The sequence below is a fragment of the Oncorhynchus gorbuscha genome, linkage group LG09, assembly GCF_021184085.1.
Source record: "Oncorhynchus gorbuscha isolate QuinsamMale2020 ecotype Even-year linkage group LG09, OgorEven_v1.0, whole genome shotgun sequence".
NCBI lineage: Eukaryota > Metazoa > Chordata > Actinopteri > Salmoniformes > Salmonidae > Oncorhynchus > Oncorhynchus gorbuscha.
Window position 1 is genome coordinate 59,676,949 of NC_060181.1, and position 19,949 is coordinate 59,696,897.

The following is a 19,949-nucleotide window of genomic DNA, read 5'->3' on the forward strand; positions in this document are numbered from 1 at the left end:
TCTCCGGAAGGTGGTGATTGACTCCGCTGTCCTGGCGTCGTGAGGGAGTTTGTTCCACCATTGGGGGGCCAGGGCAGCGAACAGTTTTGACTGGGCTGAGCGGGAGCTGTACTTCCTCAGTGGTAGGGAGGCGAGCAGGCCAGAGGTGGATGAACGCAGTGCCCTTGTTTGGGTGTAGGGCCTGATCAGAGCCTGGAGGTACTGAGGTGCCGTTCCCCTCACAGCTCCGGTATGATAGATATCATGCTAAGAAGAACCATACTATTGTTTCAATTCCAATCAAAAACAGACGCTTAACCTTTTCCATTCTCTGTTCAAAAAGAGAGGTCAAAGTTCAATTTAAACTTTTTAGGAAGAGATCAACAACATAATTTCAACTCTTGCTGGGGCATAATCATGTTTATATTATGGCATTTGTGGCATAACAGGAAGAAATGGGCCACTTACCTTCTTCTCGGCCTGGTTTGTTTGTCAATATTCTTTGTCAGTGTTCTCCTGTAGAGAAGTTAACTTTTTCAGGTAAATAGAATCCTTCATTTATGTAGCCTTCATCCTGACAGGCACCTCCTCACTGGGCCTAATGGGAAAGAATGGTCATTTTAGCGCACAGACTTCTTTGACGTGCTGGGAATCCACAGAATACATTCACTGTCTGTATTGTACTGTGTACTGTAGGGAACAGTCTGTGCTGCCATCCAAATGTGACTTCCATGATAACACTTTTTGTGGGATAAAATATATAACGAAACAATCTTAAAATCTTTGGAATTCAATATTGTGTAATCTGTTTGTCATGACCACGGACTGTCCATGACACACTGGGAATTAGGACTTTTGCACTATGAAGGACTTGATACCATAAGAGGCATTGAATAAGTCGTTAGTCCTCTATAATATGGACAAAACATTTGATAATTGAAAGTTATTTTATTGAATAAAAAAAGGAGCTACCCTGACAAATTCTGAACCATTTAAAAAAATATAAACATATAAATTACAGTACATGAATGGAAAAATACCTGTCTGACTATTTGTTCTCTAAGAAAGATTCAGGTGTGTAGTATATACTGTACTTTTTATAAATACATTTGAATAAACTTTAATACTGAATTAAAATGGCCTCTTAAATAATATGGGATGAATGTTCAATGTGGTGGTAAATATAAATGCTGTAAAAGTCAATTCTATCAACATTATTCCCATGTAAATAAACAGTTGGTTTGTTTAAAGAACTTCTGTTCTGGTGATAGGCGTGGATCACCCGAATGTCATCAGCAGAACGTTGTAAAATGAGTATGACCTGAAGGTCAGCCATCAGTCTATACAGCTCATTCACCCAGAGCCAACATACAGTTGAAGTCGGAAGTTTACATACACCTTAGGCAAATACATTTAAACTCAGTTTTTTACAGTTCGTGACATTTAATCCCAATACAAATTCCCTGTCTTAGGTCAGTTAGGATCACCACTTTATTTTAAGAATGTGAAATGTCAGAATAATAGTAGAGAGAATTATTTATTTCAGCTTTTATTTCTTTCATCACATTCCCAGTGGGTCAGAAGTTTATATACACTCAGTATTTGGAAATATTGCCTTCAAATTGTTTAACTTGGGTCAAACGTTTCAGGTAGCCTTCCACAATCTTCCCACAATAAATTGGGTGAATTTTGGCCCATTCCTCCTGACAGAGCTGGTGTAACTGAGTCAGGTTTGTCGGCCTCCTTTCTCGCACACGCTTTTTCAGTTTCAGTTCTATTTTTCAGTTCAAATTTTCTTTAGGATTGAGGTCAGGGCTTTGTGATGGCCACTCCAATACCTTGACTTTGTTGCCCTGTAGCCATTTTGCCACAACTTTGGAAATTTGCTTGTGGTCATTGTCCATTTGGAAGACCCGTTTGCGACCAAGCTTTAACTTCCTGACTGACGCCTTGAGATGTTGCATCAATATAATATATCCACATCATTTTCCTACCTCATGATGCCATCTATTTTGTGAAGTGCACCAGTCCCTCCTGCAGCAAAGCACACCCACAACATGATGCTGCCACCCCCATGCTTCACGGTTGGGATGGTGTTCTTCAGCTTGCTTGCAAGCCTCCCCCTTTTTCCTCCAAACATAACGATGGTCATTATGGCCAAACAGTCCTATTTTTGTTTCATCAAACCAGAGGACATTTCTCTAAAAAGTACAATCTTTGTCCCCATGTGCAGTTGGCTTTTTTTATGGCGGTTTTGGAGCATTAGCTTCTTCCTTGCTGAGCAGCCTTTCAGGTTATGTCAATATAGGACTGGTTTTTACTGTGGATATAGATACTTTTGTACCTGTTTCCTCCAGCATCTTCACAAGGTCCTTTGTTGTTGTTCTGGGATTGATTTGCACTTTTTGCACCCAAATACGTTCATCTCTCGGAGACAATGTCTCCTTCCTGAGCGGTAGGACGGCTGCGTGGTCCCATAGTGTTTATACTTGCATACTATTGTTTGTACAGATGAATGTGGTACTTTAGGCATTTGGAAATTGCACCCAAGGATGAACCAGACTTGTGAAGATCTAATGGTTTTTTTCTGAGTTATTGGCTGATTTCTTTTGATTTCCCATGATGTCAAGCAAAAAAGGCTCTGAGTTTGAAGGTAGGCCTTGAAATACATCCACAGGTACACCTCCAATTGACTCAAATTATGTCAATTAGCCTATCAGAAGCTTCTAAAGACATGACATCATTTTCTGGAATTTTCCAAGCTGTTTAAAGGAACAGTCAACTTAGTGTACGTAAACTTCTGTGTATCCTGTAAACTTAAAATGTCCAGTAGATGGAGGACGTCTACCATCTATCAAAAAATTGTTGACCAAACTTTCTGACAGAGCAATAGTTCACACACACCGGAAGGTGAATTACACAGGGAAAGAAAAAAAACGAGTCACTGTTGTAACCAGCAACTCAAGGAGCATACGTTTGTCGCCTGGGGTAAGTGTGTCAGTAACGTTTCTTTGCCATATCTTGACTTCTGAGGAGGTATATTGATCGGACAGTTCAATGTTTGATGAACATGAAAAGTTAAAGCTATAAACAAAAAGGACAACCGTTTGATGAGTTGACAAAGTTGCAAAAGTCGCAGTTCACCAATGACTGAATAGTCACTCACGTAAACTAACTGCCTACTGACATGGTTATTGAAATATGTTATTACTTCTAACGAGCCAATTGTATCGCTTTGCGTCCGAATCTGAAACCATTTTCATATTTCTTTGTCGATTTTAAATATGTGTTGTGCCGGTCTTGGTATTGATTGTCTAGTGGGCTTTGAAAGGTGCATCGTTATCACGTGATGCCAAAAGTGGGCACTTAAAAAAAAACCTGTAGATCTAAAATGATGCTTAATCTGAAAATGTGGTCGGGAACTATGTACGGTATCGCAGTGCGCCTCTCAAATTTTGTAACAATGCAGAGGACACGGCATAGACATGATTGGTTGACGGTAAGTAGGGGCGCGCGAGATCCTGTATCAACACAAACTCACTTCCTTGACAGCTGCTCCGCGAAGCACCAGACGTATGGATTCCCTGACTTCTGCAGAGACCATATCACTTTAAATGCTGCACAACCAATGCAGACTATGGATTGACCATGTAACGCCGTTTTGGGTACTGTTGTAGGTTAATGTAAATGTTGTCCAAGCATGTGAGGCATTTATCTGGCTATTTTTTCTTCTCAATACATAGTTTAACCTACTAGCCATAATCGATAACACATAGTGGTCAAAACGATAATTCTTTGTTAAAATTATAAACCTTCCCGAGTGGCGCAGTGGTCTAAGGCACTGCATATCAGCGCTAGAGGCATCACTACAGACAGTCTTGTTCGAATCCAGCCTGTGTCACAACCGGCCGTGATTGCGAATCCTATAGGGCTGCGCACAATTAGCCCAGTGTCATCCGGGTTTGGCCGTCATTGGAAATAAGTTGTTCTTTACTGACTTGTGAAATAAAGGTTGAATTTTTAAAAAAAGAACTGTAGTCCAATTGAAAAAAAAGCTGCCAGTGTGAAGTGATGTGCATCTTGTATATCTGGAACAATTATTCTCAGAGTGATTATTCGAAACAGGGCTCAATTTGGCAAGTTGAAAGACAATTTCTTTTTATGGTTTCAAACCTGTTTTTTGAACATGTATGTTTTCAAAATGGATTAACAATTCTGTATTGAACACTGCATGGTGATGAATTATGGCCACAACATCTGTTTTTAGTAGGCCTTTGCTTAATGATTCTGATGAAAAAAAGCTTTTTGTCTTTATCAAAATGTTTTTTTTGTGCATATTTTCAGTGTGGAACCGGGCTATGTTTAAGGGGCTATATTCTATGCCAGAGATGGGCAACTTTTTAATGGGGTGGGGGCCACAAAAAAATCTGAAATCATCATGAGGTGCCGCAGTGACTCACTAGTCTGCGTACCCACATCCAAGCCCATACCCAAACATGCAGACAGTCGGCCCTAGCGTTTTGGGAGCCCTAAGCAACATTTCGTTTAACTGCTAATTTCCTGCAATCCTACACATTTTGCCATAGGGTGGAGAGAAACGTTTGCAGTTTTTAATATGATATCTGAGTGAGAGTGACTAACAAAATCAATGGGGGCAGTAATTCGACCTTGATAGCTAGCCGCTAGACTAATTTACCCCAAAACATGTTGGCTGACATCGGCTAATTGAGTGACTGTCAGTGACTAACATAACAACAGAAACACTTCTGAGGCACAACTACATTTCGAAATTGCACCTTGTATATTCTACTATCGTAACTAAACGGTCAATTGAGATCCCGAATTAGTTCCTTTTTTCAGTGATATTGATCCACAGGCCTACAAAAGGGGGTCCAAGGGCCACCAGTTGCCCATCCCTGTCCTAGGCTAACCCATTCTTAATGGCACTAGCAGTTCACAAAATGGCCTAAGCAGAAGTAGACAGGATGCAATTATTCCAAAACTGCATCTCATTGCTGGAATACATATTTTCCTACTTCAATCAACCAGTAGATTTTGAATTTGTGATAAAACTGTTGTCATTTGGCAAGGAATGTAGCTTGTGTATCCCATCAGTTAGATACGTTTATAGGCATTTATTTCTATAGACGTAACGGGAGCTTGCGTGCGCACTCGGCACATTTGTGTAGGCAGTGGTCGGAATGCAATTAAGGGGATGAGGGACAGAGGGGAAAGATAATTTAGGGAGAAGAACTGTGTGATGCTTGGCTTGGTTCTGTTTTGTTTGTTGTGGCCCACAAATGCACATGTACAAATGGAACACTAGAGTGTTAACGTTGGTTTCAAGACCAAATGTAACTTACCTGATCGGGCAGCCACAAAGCACATTCTACCAAATAGTTTCAGTATTAGATTTTAAAAACAATATCTGGTTAAAGATCGAGCTTTGACATCTGTTCGCATACTGGAGTACTCAGTTACTCATGCCTATCCCTATTAGTCACTAAGATAAACTTGCAGTCGCACACCAGAGAGAACCTTAAATACTTGAAGCACTTAATGCAAACAGCAGATTTGATATGAATTTGCTTCTAAAATCCAATTGAAATGGATGGAAATGTACCTTTTTTTTTAAACCAAAGCTGTTACTATCTGTTCCTCAGACAAATGAAGGTTAATCGGGGGCATATCATTTTATATTCTGACTATTTTACTCTCTTTGCAAAAAAAGAACAATAGAAATGTACAATTTGTAATATGATGAAAAATAGGTGTTTAGCTGAATGAACCTCGTTCCTCTGTCTCAGAAATGTTCCTGTACATTCTTGGACTGGTGGCTTTTTGGTTTGTGTTCCGCTGGTACAGGGAACTCGCAAGAGTACCCAATAAAGGACAGAAATATGTCTACATCACTGGCTGTGATTCTGGGTTCGGGAACCTTCTGGCCAGACATCTGGACAAGCTGGGCTTCCGTGTGATCGCAGCCTGCTACACTGAGAAGGGGGAGGATGAACTGAAGAAGGTCTCTACTGAAAGATTGAACACAGTCCACCTGGATGTCGTCAGCACTGACAGTGTCAGCAAAGCAACAGCATTCATCAAAACCTTGGTTGGGGAGAAGGGTGAGTGTCTTTGAAGACCAGTCTAGCCAAACTCTTGTAAAAAAAATTGCCTCTAAGACTTTTCTGACTTAAATTGGGGGAAGCGTTTGGAAATTCAAAAATATCCAAGTATCTAGGCCGACTACTGGTCTACTCATTCATTCTACTACCATGAGTCAGTGTCAACCGTTACTATGGAATTTACAACCACAAACAACAAGTTAACCCAACATCTCAGAACACACCTTCTCACTGAAAGAGGCCTCACTCCCACGTGTGACAACTGGCATGTAAGCACTTGTTGACACCTGTAGGCATGGAATGTTTTCCTCCATCCTTCATTGTGACTGCTGCCTGTGTCCTGCTGTGGCTGTGATGTTGGTACTTAACTATGCCCTACTTTCATGCCGTTTCAGGTCTGTGGGCTGTGGTGAACAATGCTGGAGTCTCTGTACCATCTGGTCCCTGTGATTGGATGAACGTCGACGACTACAAGTCCATGTTGGATGTTAACCTTATTGGAGTCATTGGTGTGACTCTGAGTGTCCTGCCCCTCATCAAGAAGGCCAGGGGCAGGGTGGTGAATGTGGCCAGTGTGTTTGGGAGGATAAGCGCCTTCGGGGGTCCCTACTGTGTGTCAAAATATGGAGTGGAGGCTTTCAATGATAGTCTACGGTGAGAGGCCCTGTTTTTTTTGTCAATACTGTATATATACTGCATATACTGTATCACGCTTATTTGAATTTGAAACTGTGATGCTCAGAGCATTTCTTTCTATGTCTCCGACTTCATATGAATACTGTAATGCAGACGTATTCATGTTTGTTGTGGCATATTCTTGTTTTTGAATTCCAGGATGAACATGTCGTTTTTTGGAGTTAAAGTCCTGTGTCTGGAACCAGGATTTTTCAAAACAAGTGTGACTGATCTACATCTCCTGAGAAAAAATGTGAAGACATTGTGGGACAAATTGCCTGAAGAAATCAAGGATCAATATGGACATGATTACCCAGAGAGAGGTAACATATATATATATTTTTTTTACAAAACTAACACACATGAATCTGTGCATGCTGCTGTAATATGATAGATGCAAATAGGATTGTCGTAACCTGTGTGACAGAATGACAAACACTCCAAGAACGAATTGACAAGGATTGCCCAGAGCAAGTGAACTGAGCAGTCAGGCAAGTTCAACCTGCCTGCCTTTGACCTAGACCTCAAACAGTCAGACATACAATTTCTTCATTGTGTTCCAAGATGTCGAAATCAGCTTGTTGATGGAGGCAAATCCTTTCTTCCAGCAAATGTTACATTGGAGAAGAATGTTGCGACGTTGCTGGATGGGGACCTGATGAAGGTTGTGAGCTGTATGGAGCACGCCATCTCTGCTGTCCACCCTCGTACCGCTACTCCCCTGGCTGGGATGCCAAGTTCTTATGGTTGCCAATGTCCTACCTGCCAACGTGGATCGCAGACAAAATGCTCTTAAAAGATATGGCCAAACCAACAGGATCTATTCTTTAATGTTAATGGTTCTCTGACCGAATGTAGGAGGAAGTCTTTATTTACACCCACAGGAGTAGAAGAAAAATGTAATTGGAAAAGGTGTATAGCATGGGATTCAACCAATGAATGGGGAAAAAAGAACACTAATTTGTTTTCAAACTTAAACAGAGTTGTGAATTGCATTTTGTCTAATCACATTTGGTTTTGTCCTGTCTATTTCCCTGGTCTGATAATAAAACCAATGGAGAGATTTTCAGTAATTCAAATGAAGCGGTGGTTGCAATTGAGTCCATTTGATACATACAGTAAGTGATATTCTGTCTCTGTTAGAGCTATTAGCTTGTACTCTAGCTCACTGTATGACTTGCAGCAAATTCTTCCTATTAAAAAGCAAGCTCTTACAGTGCAAGAAATTCCTGATCAAAATATGTTTACTCTGATCTACCTGTGACTTGCTACCATTAATTCCAACTAAAGGAATCAGAAAAAATATTTCAAAAAGAGTTGTAGTTGAATTTAGACATTTTTTTTCTGTTCAGCTAAATTCTCTCCGACCAGAAATACCCAATAGCCTGCTGAGGTTCTCAAATGAAGATTTGTTTTCACCCTGCTAGACATGAACAGTACCAGTCAAACATTTGGACACACCTACTCATTCAAGGGTTTTCTTTATTTGTACTATTTTCTACATTGTAGAATAATAGTGAAGACATCAAAACTATGAAGCAGCACATGGAATTATGTAGTATTTGAGATGTTTCAAAGTAGCCACCTGTTGCCTTGACAGCTTTGCACACTCTTGGCATTCTCTCAACCAGCTTCATGAGGTAGCTACCTGGAAGGCATTTCAATTAACAGAGGTGCCTTGTTAATTTGTGGAATTTCTTTCCTTCTTAATACGTTTGAGACAATCAGTTGTGTTGTCACAAGGTTGGGGTGGTATACAGAAGATAGCCCTATTTGGTTAATGACCAAGTCCATAATATGGCAAGAACAGCTCAAATAGGTGAAGAGAAACAACAGTCCATCATTACTTTAAGACATGATGGTCAGTCACTCTGGAAGTCCAGTTTCTTCAAGTCCAATTGCGAAAACCATCAAGAGATGATGAAACTGGCTCTCATGAGTACCACCACATGAAAGGAAGACAGAGTTACCTCTGCTGCAGATAAGTTCATTAGAGTTACCAGCCCCAGAAATTGCAACCCAAATAAATGCTTCAGAGTTCAAGTAACAGACACATTTCAACATCAACTGTTCAGAGGAGACTGCGTGAATCAGGCCTTCATGGTTGAATCGCTGCAAATAAACCACTACCAAAGGACACCAATTAGAAGAAGCAACTTGCTTGGGCCAGGAAACACGAGCAATGGACATTAGACCGGTGGAAATATTTCCTTTGGTCTGATGAGTCCCAATGTGAGATTTTTGGTTCCAACCGCCATGTCTTTGTGAGATGTGGAGTAGGTGAATGGATGATCTCTGCATGTGTGTTTCCCACCGTGAAGAATGGAGGAGATGGTGTGATGGTGTTGGGGTGCATTGCTGGTGACACTCTTTGTGATTTATTTAGAAATCAAGGCACACTTAACCAGCATGACTACCACAGCATTCTGCAGTGATACGCCATCTCATCTGGTTGCGCTTAGTGGGACTATCATTTGTTTTTCTATAGGACAATGACCCAACACAACTCCAGGCTGTGGAAGGGTTATTTGACCAAGAAGGAGAGTGATGGAGTGCTGCATCAGATGATATGGCCTCCTCAGTCACCCGACCTCAACCCATTTGAGATGGTTTTGGATGAGTTGGACCGTGGAGTGCAGGAAAAGCAGCCAACAAATGCTGAGCATTTGTGGGAAATCCTGCAAGACTGTTGGAAAAGCATTCCAGGTGAATCTGGTTGATAGAATGCCAAGAGTGTGCAAAGCTGTCATCAAGGCAAAGGGTGGATGCTTTGAGGAATCTCCAATATAAAATATATTTTTTATTTGTTTAACACGTTTTCTGGTTAATACATGATTCCATATGTGTTATTTCATAGTTTTGATATCTTCACTATTATTCTACAATGTGGAAAATAGTAAAAATAAAGAAAAACCCTGGAATGAGTTTGTGTGTCCAAACTTTTGACTGGTACTGTATGTCATATAAAAAGCTGTGAGCACCTTGCAGCCAACTGTGCTTATGATCAGGTGCATTGCTGCATGTGATTATGATAAAACAATAATTGAATCCTTCAGCTGTGTACCAGTTCTATGAGTAAGATAGAAGAGGATTATGAAGTTGGAGGACACACACAAGCAATAGCATTATGAAAATAAAGGAATAATATTGTAGGCCTATGCTCTAAACACTGAGCTATTGTCTAATTTTGAAGACTCATTATTTTTGAAACAGCCTTTTCCACTTTGTCGTTACTGTTGTGGTGTTTTTATTATACTGGCAAACACGTAAACTATTCAAATGAACGAGCAATTAGACCCAGCTTTCTCTGGTGTAAGTGTTTTGAAGAAGAAGGAAAAAAATGTGTTACTGAAGAAATACCCTTATATAACTGAAATGACTCCTTACAGGTCTTCCCTGTGGTCTCTGAAGAGCATATCTGGTAGATTTCTCTCAGGTGAGATTGATAAAGTTCCTTGTGTGTTATTAAAAATAAAATAAAAATGTATTACATTGCAATAAATGTATCATGAAATAAAACATATATATTTGTTGGTCTATCATATTTGGCCCTGTCTTCCACACTCATTTCAGTTACAGCCATAACCATCGCCTGGTTTATTAGAGATTCTTTCAAGATGGAAGATTTTGACAAGAAACATGTCTTTATCATGGACAATGGATAGAGGATTTGGAAATGTGGCAAGTCTGCTTGACCGAAAGGGGTTTCATGTAATATCCCCACGTCTCACTGAGAAAGGTGGCTCGGATTTGAAGGCTGTGGCCTATCTCAGACTGAACACAGTTCTGTTCAGGGGGTGGATAGGGTGCCAGTCAGAGGCAGGCACTGGGAGAGATAAAAACGAGATAGGGGTGGTTGACTACCTCGCAACCCTCTTAACTGACCCATAAATCTGCATATTTTCAAACCACTGTCACCCTGAGAGCTGCCGAGGAAACATCTAGAATACCTGCCATAATATGGACACAGTGATGACAAACTTTTGCTAGTCATCCGCTAAGTTTGTTCTGCATTACAGAAATGTTAAATTAGATGCCTAATTGCAATATTCATGCTTTAATGTCAAGCTTTAATCTATTTCCTTCCAATGAACACTAAAACATATTGATTTATGGCGGTCCCAAGCTTTGAAATACTACTTCTATACATAGACCACATAACCCCTACAGAATGAAATACAGTATATGTGGTGCAAGATCCACAAGCATGCCATGTATCCTTTCACACATTTTCACAAGCAGATTAAATGGAATGGAAGATTTATTAAAGGTTTGCTGCATACACCCAGCTGGGATTATAGTAGATTTAAAATATCTGGTTAAAGATTCATTGCCATTTGACATTCCCAGAATTCAACTAGCTATTGATGGGACACAGGTTTCACTAGGGGGCATCAATGTAGGATTACATTTACATTACATTTACATTTAAGTCATTTAGCAGACGCTCTTATCCAGAGCGACTTACAAATTGGTGCATTCACCTTATGACATCCAGTGGAACAACCACTTTACAATAGTGCATCTAAATATTTTAAGGGGGGAGGGGGTGAGAAGGATTACTTTATCCTATCCTAGGTATTCCTTAAAGAGGTGGGGTTTCAGGTGTCTCCGGAAGGTGGTGATTGACTCCGCTGTCCTGGCGTCGTGAGGGAGTTTGTTCCACCATTGGGGAGCCAGAGCAGCGAACAGTTTTGACTGAGCTGAGCGGGAACTGTACTTCCTCAGTGGTAGGGAGGCGAGCAGGCCAGAGGTGGATGAACGCAGTGCCCTTATTTGGGTGTAGGGCCTGATCAGAGCCTGGAGGTACTGAGGTGCCGTTCCCCTCACAGCTCCGTAGGCAAGCACCATGGTCTTGTAGCGGATGCGAGCTTCAACTGGAAGCCAGTGGAGAGAGCGGAGGAGCGGGGTGACGTGAGAGAACTTGGGAAGGTTGAACACTAGACGGGCTGCGGCGTTCTGGATGAGTTGTAGGGGTTTAATGGCACAGGCAGGGAGCCCAGCCAACAGCGAGTTGCAGTAATCCAGACGGGAGATGACAAGTGCCTGGATTAGGACCTGCGCCGCTTCCTGTGTGAGGCAGGGTCGTACTCTGCGGATGTTGTAGAGCATGAACCTACAGGAACGGGCCACCGCCTTGATGTTAGTTGAGAACGACAGTTTGTTGTCCAGGATCACGCCAAGGTTCTTAGCGCTCTGGGAGGAGGACACAATGGAGTTGTCAACCGTGATGGCGAGATCATGGAACGGGCAGTCCTTCCCCGGGAGGAAGAGCAGCTCCGTCTTGCCGAAGTTCAGCTTGAGGTGGTGATCCGTCATCCACACTGATATGTCTGCCAGACATGCAGAGATGCGATTCTCCACCTGGTCATGGATTACATGTACACTGAAAAACAAATATAAATGGAACCATTTCAAAGATTTTACTGAGTTACAGTTCATATAAGGAAATCAGACAAAATAAATAGATTAGGCCCTAATCTATGGATTTCACATGACTCGGAATGCAGATATGCATCTGTTGGTCACAAATACCTTTAAACAAAAAAGTAGGGGCTTGGATCAGAAAACCAGTCAGTATCTGGTGTGACCACTTTTTGCCTCATGCAGCCACGACACATCTCCTTCACAGAGTTAATCAGGTTGTTGATTGTGGCATGTGGAATGTTGTCCCACTCCTCTTCAATGGCTGTCCAAAGTTGCTGGATAACGGTGGGAACTGGAACACACTGTCGTATGCAGGCCATGGAAGAACTGGGACATTTTCAACTTCATGAATTGTGTACAGACCCTTGCAACATGGGGCCGTGCATTATCATGCTGAAACATGAGGTGATGGCTGTGGATGAATGGCACGACAATGGGCCTAAGGACCTCATCAAGATATCTCTGTTCATTCAAATTGCCATTGATTAAATGCAATTGTGTTTGTTGTCTGTAGCTTATGCCTGCCCATACCATAACCCCACTGCCACCATGGTGAACTCTGTCCACATCAGCAAACCATGTGCCCGCACAATGCCATACATGCTATCTGCCCGGTGCAGTTGAAACTGGGATTCATCTGTGAAGAGCACACTTCTCCAGTGTGACAGTGGCCATCAAAGGTGACCATTTACCCACTGAAGTCAGGTCAAGACCCTGGTGAGGACGACAAGCACGCAGATGAGCTTCCCTGAGACGGTTTCTGGCAGTTTGTGCAGAGATTCTTTGTTTGTGCAAACCCACAGATTTTTATCAGCTGTCTGGGTGGTTGGTCTCGGATGATCCTGCAGGTGAAGAAGCTGGATATGGAGGTCCTGGGCTGGCATGGTTACAAGTGGTATGCAGTTGTGGAGCGGCTTATGGTAGATAAATGAACATCAAATCTGGCAACAGCTCTGGTGGACATTCCTGCAGTCAGCATGCCAATTGCACACTCCCTCAAATCTGCACATTTTACAGTGGCCTTGTCCCCAGCACAAGGTGTAATAATTATGCTGTTTAATCAGCCACTGTGAGGTGGCTGGATTATTTTGGCAAATAATAAATGCTCACTAACAGGGATGTAAACAATTGTGTGTACAAAATTGGAGAGAAATAAGCTTTTTGTACATATGGAACATTTGTGGGATCTTTTATTTCAGCTCATGAAACATGGGACCAACACTTTACATGTTGCATTTATATTTTTGTTCAGTACTAGAAGCCTTCTCTGAGTGGAAAATACTTTGTTTCAACATTTATTTTACTAAACAGTGGCAATGTACAGGGTTGTGTCGGTTACTACGTTTTTTTTTCAAGATGATTGACCAGAGCAATTTTGTGTAACCCATCGGGTTCCAATAGTTAAAATAGTCTTCTAAGAGATTGTGTCAGGATTTGGCCAGGGTTGTTCCGGTTTTTGGTCACTAGATGCCCCCATTGTGCCTTTTGACCTTTTGTTTTCCCTTGATCCCCATTGTTATTTGCACCTGTGCCTCGTTTCCCCTGATTGTATTTAAACCCTTTGTTTTCCTCTGTTCTTTGCTCTGTGTTTGTATGTTAGCACCCTGCCCTAGTACTCTGAGAACTCTTGTTGATCCCGGTGGACTCTCTTGTGGAATTCTGTTTTTTGTTCTTGTTTGTTTGTTTTTTGAGTATCTTTTGAGGCTTTTTGTGCTTTACCTTCCACCTTGTGGATTTACCTTTTTTGTCTTGGAGGATTACCTTTGTTCTGGTAGGATTCCTTTTGAGGTTGTAGAGTTACATGTTTTCCTGAAGAACTTCACTTTTTACTTCATTAAATACACCGTCTCAAGTACTGCTGTGTCTGCCTCATCTTCTGGGTTCTGCCGACTATTCGTGGCTCAGTTGGTTAAGTGACTGTTTCTCACTCCGGAGACCCGGGTTCGTAACCGGGTCCTGACAGATTGTCAGCTGGATAGGCTCTCTGCAAGGTTTTGTATATCTTACATATCATATGAACATAATTTCCTGACTCAAATAGTATTCCCTCAAGGTTGCTCTGATGTCCAAAAGATTTCAAATCAAAATGTATTGATTTGAAACTTTTAAGTATCATGTATTTGAAAATATCTTGGTCAGTCCAACATTGCTTTTTAATTCTGTCATGGAAATAAATCAACCCTGGCAGTGTACCTTTCACTCACATATTTCACTCTACCTCTCTGAGTCAGGTTTCTGGGGACTGATCAACAACGCTGGGAGGACCTCACCTATAGGCCCCACTGAATGGATGCAGCTGGAGGACTTCAGGAAGGTTCTGGATGTGAATTTAATAGGTCTGATTGAAGTGACCCTGAAGTTCCTCCCACTCTTAAAGAAGGCTCAAGGAAGCGTGGTCAATGTTGCCAGTATCCCCGGGGGAGGCTTTCCCTCAATGCAGGAGACTACTGTCTATCCAAGTATGGTGTGGAGGCCTTCTCTGACAACCTTGGGTACTGAGACATTGTTTTACATTACATTAAACTCTGTAAACTACTGTTTGATTTCTGAGCATTTTATTATGTAACTGTAACTGTGCAGTGCGAGTTAGAGATATACACTGAGTATACCAAACATTAGGAATACCTTCCTAATATGGAGTTGTCTCAAGTCTTAAAAATCTTTAACCTGTCTCCTCACCTTCATCTACACTGGTTGAAGTGGATTTAACAGGTGACATCAAATAAGGGATCATAGCTTTCAACTGGATTCACCTGGTCAGTCTATGTCATGGAAAGAGCAGGTGTTTTTAATGTGTTGTACACTTAGTGGAGATTCTCACCGCAGAGTTATACATAGATGTAAGCATGTATTAGCTACATAACAACTAAGCTGCCAGCTTTTATGTTCAGGCGGGATTCGCAGAATTCTGGTGTCAAAGTGGGGCTGGACCTTATGGAAGCAGACCACCAGAGACTATGGAATCGTCTTCCCGAGGAGGTCAAGCACCCATATAGACCCGACTTCTTTGACGAATATGAGTAGATACTGTATACTGTATGTTTTTCAAATAGTTTAGTCATGTCATTACAAACGTACATGTCTGTCTGTCATCCATTTCCGTAGTCTACAGTATATGACAGATGTAAAAGCTCATGATTTCTCCCTTTGTCTCCTGTTCAGACATCTCCAAAGTGACCAGTTGCATGCCCTTACAGCTCGCCACCCACAGACACGCTACTCACCTTTTGGGGATGCCAAGCTCAACTGGGTCCCCCTGTCCTACCTCCCTGCATTCATAGCAGACTTCGCCGTCGCTGTTCTACTTCCTGTCCCCAAAGGCGACAGAAAGATCCATGCAAACCAAGTGGGTGTGGCAAACACAAGCCAGTGGACTTTTTCCCTCTATCAAGCACATCTATGATACATTTTAGATTGAATTACATGCATTAACTGCATTTCAGGGATGTTGATACTACATAGATGATCAATGGTGTATGTAGTACAAATAGGGAATAATTCATGAATATTGATATTAAATCTTCCTGTTGGTGCCTACAAAATACACTTTGTGTGTGTGTTAGAGGTTTTTATGCATTTGAGTTAGTTAATTTTCTCAAACAGACTTTTGGTTAATCACACTATATTTCAAGGTAAGAAAAACAGAACGTTAAGATTGTGTTACAAAACAAAAAATGTATTCATTTTACGTCTCAGCAGCAGACATTTTGTCTCTCACTTTGCTATATAGAAAACCAACTGATCATACAAGTATTCAGAATGATCAGTGATACAGTTTTTATTTGTTCTTTGTCAAAATACAAAACAATCAACCCAAGAACACAGGATTTATAGCCCATGTTTAGAAAATGACAGTCAGATTCTTTATTTAATGACCTGACCAAATTCTGTATCTCCAGATATGGATATTTTACTATTGGACTTTACCAGCTCCAGAGAGTCACTGGATGTGTCCAAAATTATACATCTTCACACACTAAAATCATGGGCATATTCAAGTATTGTTCCAAATGAATTTGAAAGAGGACATCATTATTCATACAATAAAATAAAATAAACTAAAATATGATCATTTTCATTTAAATATGCAACAACAAAAAAGTCAGGGAACATTGTTTATCATTTTGATCTTAATTACCATGTAAGTATGCTTAGCATACTATCCTTTGAGATATTCGGAATTTCCATAGTTTTCTTTTGACAGCATCCATAGATTTAGGAAAGCTATGGTAATAGCACAGGAATTGGATCCGTTTGTATTTGTTTAGCTTTGTTTGTTTTTATAAGCCCTGAAATGAGGTATATAAACATGCAAGATGTAATGCATACACATTCAGTTTTGACCAGTGGCAAAAATTATGAATTATCCTTTAAAAACATTGTCCTAATTCACAATGCACTCCACCTGTTCTTTGTTTTGTTTATGAAGCATCATGGATAAGATAATATCCTCTTGGCTGTTGGAAATAGATTATCAACAAAAATCGTACTGTTCAAATTTACAAATGTACAACATATTTATAACATCTCTATCAGCAGTTTCAGTGCAAAGATATACATACAGTATATCACGATAAAAAAAGAATCACGAAACAAGAATTGGCATAAGAAATATCAGAAGGCATAGTCGTGAACAGACCTCTTTTCTGTATGCTAAAGAAATGTTTGTCTAATTTCTTTTCACAAATCAATCTTAGTTTTGTAGACAGGCTACGTATAAAAAGGGATTCTGTGCAAAGGAGAGTGTGTCTCTGATTCCAATCTGTGAGAAAGGGGGTCATACATCGTTGTCCTCTTTGACGAGGTTCGCTGTGTCTTGGAAAGTGTCCTCAGTTGGCGAGTAGGTGCTGGGACGATCCCTCTTAAGGCGGTTGGCGGTTGGGGCAAAGGGAGAGGGGTCAGTGGAGGAACTGTCCTCATTGCTTCCTACTGCTTTTTCATTCTGCATCTGAAAAAAAAACAATAAGGGGATGACTAAGCAGAAAACAGGTCAACACAAACCCAACATCTGTTCACCTCTGAGGAGCAATCAGAAGCTAACCTCAAACAGTTAGGAGTACATTCTCCACTGTAGAATAGCCATGTCTCAAAAAGGAACAAGTCCTGAGAGATATGAAGCATAGAGACAGTCACCTCCCAAATGCTCATTGGGAGTCAGTATTGGACTTACCTCTGAGTAGATAGGGTTTTCAAAAGTTAAGCTTGGCTTCAATTTCCTTCTGAAGGCACTCCACATTGACTCCTGTAAAAATAGGACACCATTGCTGTAAATTCCAATATAATCCCTATCCTTTGCCTAATGATACAAGTACAGGAAGGGAGAGTCACCTGAACAGGCTTGGCTCTGGCTGTTGAACTGTCCACAGTGCTCACAATCTGCTCTGTATGGTTCTTCCCGATCTGCTCGCCGCTAACAGTAACCGTCACCTGTTTGGAGTAAAACAGTGCAGAACAACTAGTATTGGTTTAACAATGATGTCAATCCCACCTGCCCTAGGAATGTTCATGCAACAGGGTTGTCTTGCGCACCTGTGTGGCGTGGATGACAGCAGGATCACCAGACGATCCAGCTGCTCCAGGGGCATACAGGTGGTTCTCAAACGTGATTGGCGTCCTCCCCGCTTCCACTGCGCAGTTCCCATCCTGAACGAGACATACTGTTATTCATCATGTCCATCAAAGGTGATTCGAACAGCATTGCTATCTATCACCTACATGTATTTCAAGCTCTTACTATGAAGTCAATGCCCTGCACTTTGTGCTTTACTTTATTAACTACAGAGCAAACCAACCCTGGCTGGGAATGTGTTGACTCTTAGTCTTGTTAATAATGTACAATATCAGATGTCCAAAGGGCTAAAGTCAACCGGGGTCTCACAGGCCTAACAAAGGATTCAAATGCTGATGGTGCTGTCTTGATGGTGCAGTGACACCACTAAGTGCTAAACCGACACAATCCAGTGCTTACCAACTGCATGGCCCTGTCATTGAATGACACCCCGAGGGGTGGAGGTCCCAGATCCATTGTGACATTGTCACCCGAGCGAAACGTCACCCCATTGCCCGTGTCACCCGTTTTCACCAGACTGCTAAGGCTTGAAAAGAAAGACAGAAAAGAAAATGTCACAACAATGTGAGGCTCTCGTTTGAAACGTTACGGCAGAGGCAAGCACAGATGTTTGAGAGCAGGTGAGCTGAGAACCTACCTGGGTAGATTGGGCATGGACGGCATTAAGGAGCCAGTTCGTTTGTAGTTGAGGAAAACCCCAACAGCCAACACTCCGCAGATGATGATGATAATCACTATTAACAGTGCAGCAACTGCTGAAGACAAAGATGTCAGCAAGCAACAAGTTTATTCCAGAATATTTCTACTAATCGTTTGTAAAACATGTATCAGTAGTCCAAAACGAAAACAATTAGTCACTTATTGCTGGTAATGACCTATTACTTTGCTGACATACTGCAACTTGAAGTTAAAAGATTATGGTGTTGGGCTTTTTATTATCTAGTGAACTTAGTAATCTTTTACTGGAAAGAAAAACAGCTTTAGTGTTTGCTGAGTCAAAACAAATCTCACGGGTCCAATTATAATGACTTGTGAGACAACAGTATGACGAAAAAGAATGTTACTTGGCCCAGTCAATGTTGTGTAACTGTTTCATCATGAACCACCAATCAGAAATGTTGTATGAATACTGGCACGTTGGACTGACATGTCTGGGTTGAAATATATATATAGACGTTCCTCTTCTTGTCTCACTCTTTACTGTACCTTCTCCTGCAGGGGCACCCCTGGACTTTCCCATCTCACAGTAAGTCCCTGCATAGCCATACTGACACCTGCAAAAGAAAAGACAAAAATCAAATGTTTATTCATGGGGTGGAACGAAACACTCATATGGCTTGTGGCTGTGTTGTTCCATGTTATAATAATATGACAACGAATCGACTTCCTGAGACCAGCTGCTAAACTCACTTGCACTTGGGCAGGGCCCCTTCGTCAGTGTAGCAGGTCCCTCCGTTCATGCATCTGCATGCAGGGGGCATTAAGACTGGAGCCTCAATGGCTGCAGGAGTGAAAGCCACCACAACGTCACCACAACGTCACACAACAACGTCTGAGCAGCCATGCACGTATAGAGTATGATTTCAAAGATCAATGGTGCATGGTGCAGTGAGGCTGCATTCACATGTGATGGGATTTCCTTTATAGACCATACCTGCATTACATTCGTTGGAGTTGAAGCCCACCAGGGATGAGCCTTGGGGGCAGGTGCAGGTGTAGCCTCCAGGCCGGATCAGGCACAGGTGACTGCACACATCCTTACAGGGGTTGGGCACTGAGAGGGAAGAGGAGACCTGTAACTACTGTAACTACTCACCAGACAGGAGAAAACTACAGAGTGTTTGTTTTAGCCTTGACAAACTCTAACCTGAGCGGTTGTATCTGTGCTCCTGGTAGATGCGGACTTGAGTCAGCCAGGGGTTGATGGTCAGCACCTTCACTTTGTCCTCCTTCCCAAACTTATCAGCCTTCCAGACTTCACCCCGCTCCTTGGTTGTCCAGTACACATGGCCCTCAAAGACATCCAGGCTGTAGGGATTACCAATATCTGAAGCAGAAAATGGCAATGCTTAATTAGCCACCATTTCAATAGATGTGTGGTCTGATTCAATCATTAACTATTAAGGGAGTTAATAAAGTAGTTATTATAAAGAATATATCAGCAGCATGTTAGCAGC

At 41.6% G+C, this 19,949-nt stretch overlaps 1 protein-coding gene and 1 pseudogene across 2 annotated transcripts in view; one reads left to right on the top strand and one right to left on the bottom strand.

Moving 5' to 3' along the window:
- The first annotated feature begins 2,764 nt into the window (after positions 1-2,764).
- On the top strand, positions 2,765-7,859 carry LOC124042884 (annotated as a pseudogene).
- An 8,097-nt stretch (positions 7,860-15,956) lies between these two features.
- Positions 15,957-19,949, bottom strand: part of LOC124043847 (low-density lipoprotein receptor-related protein 2-like) — a 59,161-nt gene continuing 55,168 nt past the window's right edge. For both annotated transcript variants that reach the window (XM_046362906.1, XM_046362904.1), the window contains 10 exons: positions 19,640-19,819; positions 19,427-19,546; positions 19,183-19,273; positions 18,979-19,046; positions 18,410-18,527; positions 18,172-18,298; positions 17,733-17,846; positions 17,532-17,630; positions 17,374-17,445; positions 15,957-17,151 (listed from right to left, as the gene is read on the bottom strand). In XM_046362906.1, the coding sequence (XP_046218862.1) occupies positions 16,981-17,151; positions 17,374-17,445; positions 17,532-17,630; positions 17,733-17,846; positions 18,172-18,298; positions 18,410-18,527; positions 18,979-19,046; positions 19,183-19,273; positions 19,427-19,546; positions 19,640-19,819 (1,160 nt within the window). In that variant the 3' untranslated portion in view covers positions 15,957-16,980. The remainder of the gene's footprint in view (positions 17,152-17,373; positions 17,446-17,531; positions 17,631-17,732; positions 17,847-18,171; positions 18,299-18,409; positions 18,528-18,978; positions 19,047-19,182; positions 19,274-19,426; positions 19,547-19,639; positions 19,820-19,949) is intronic.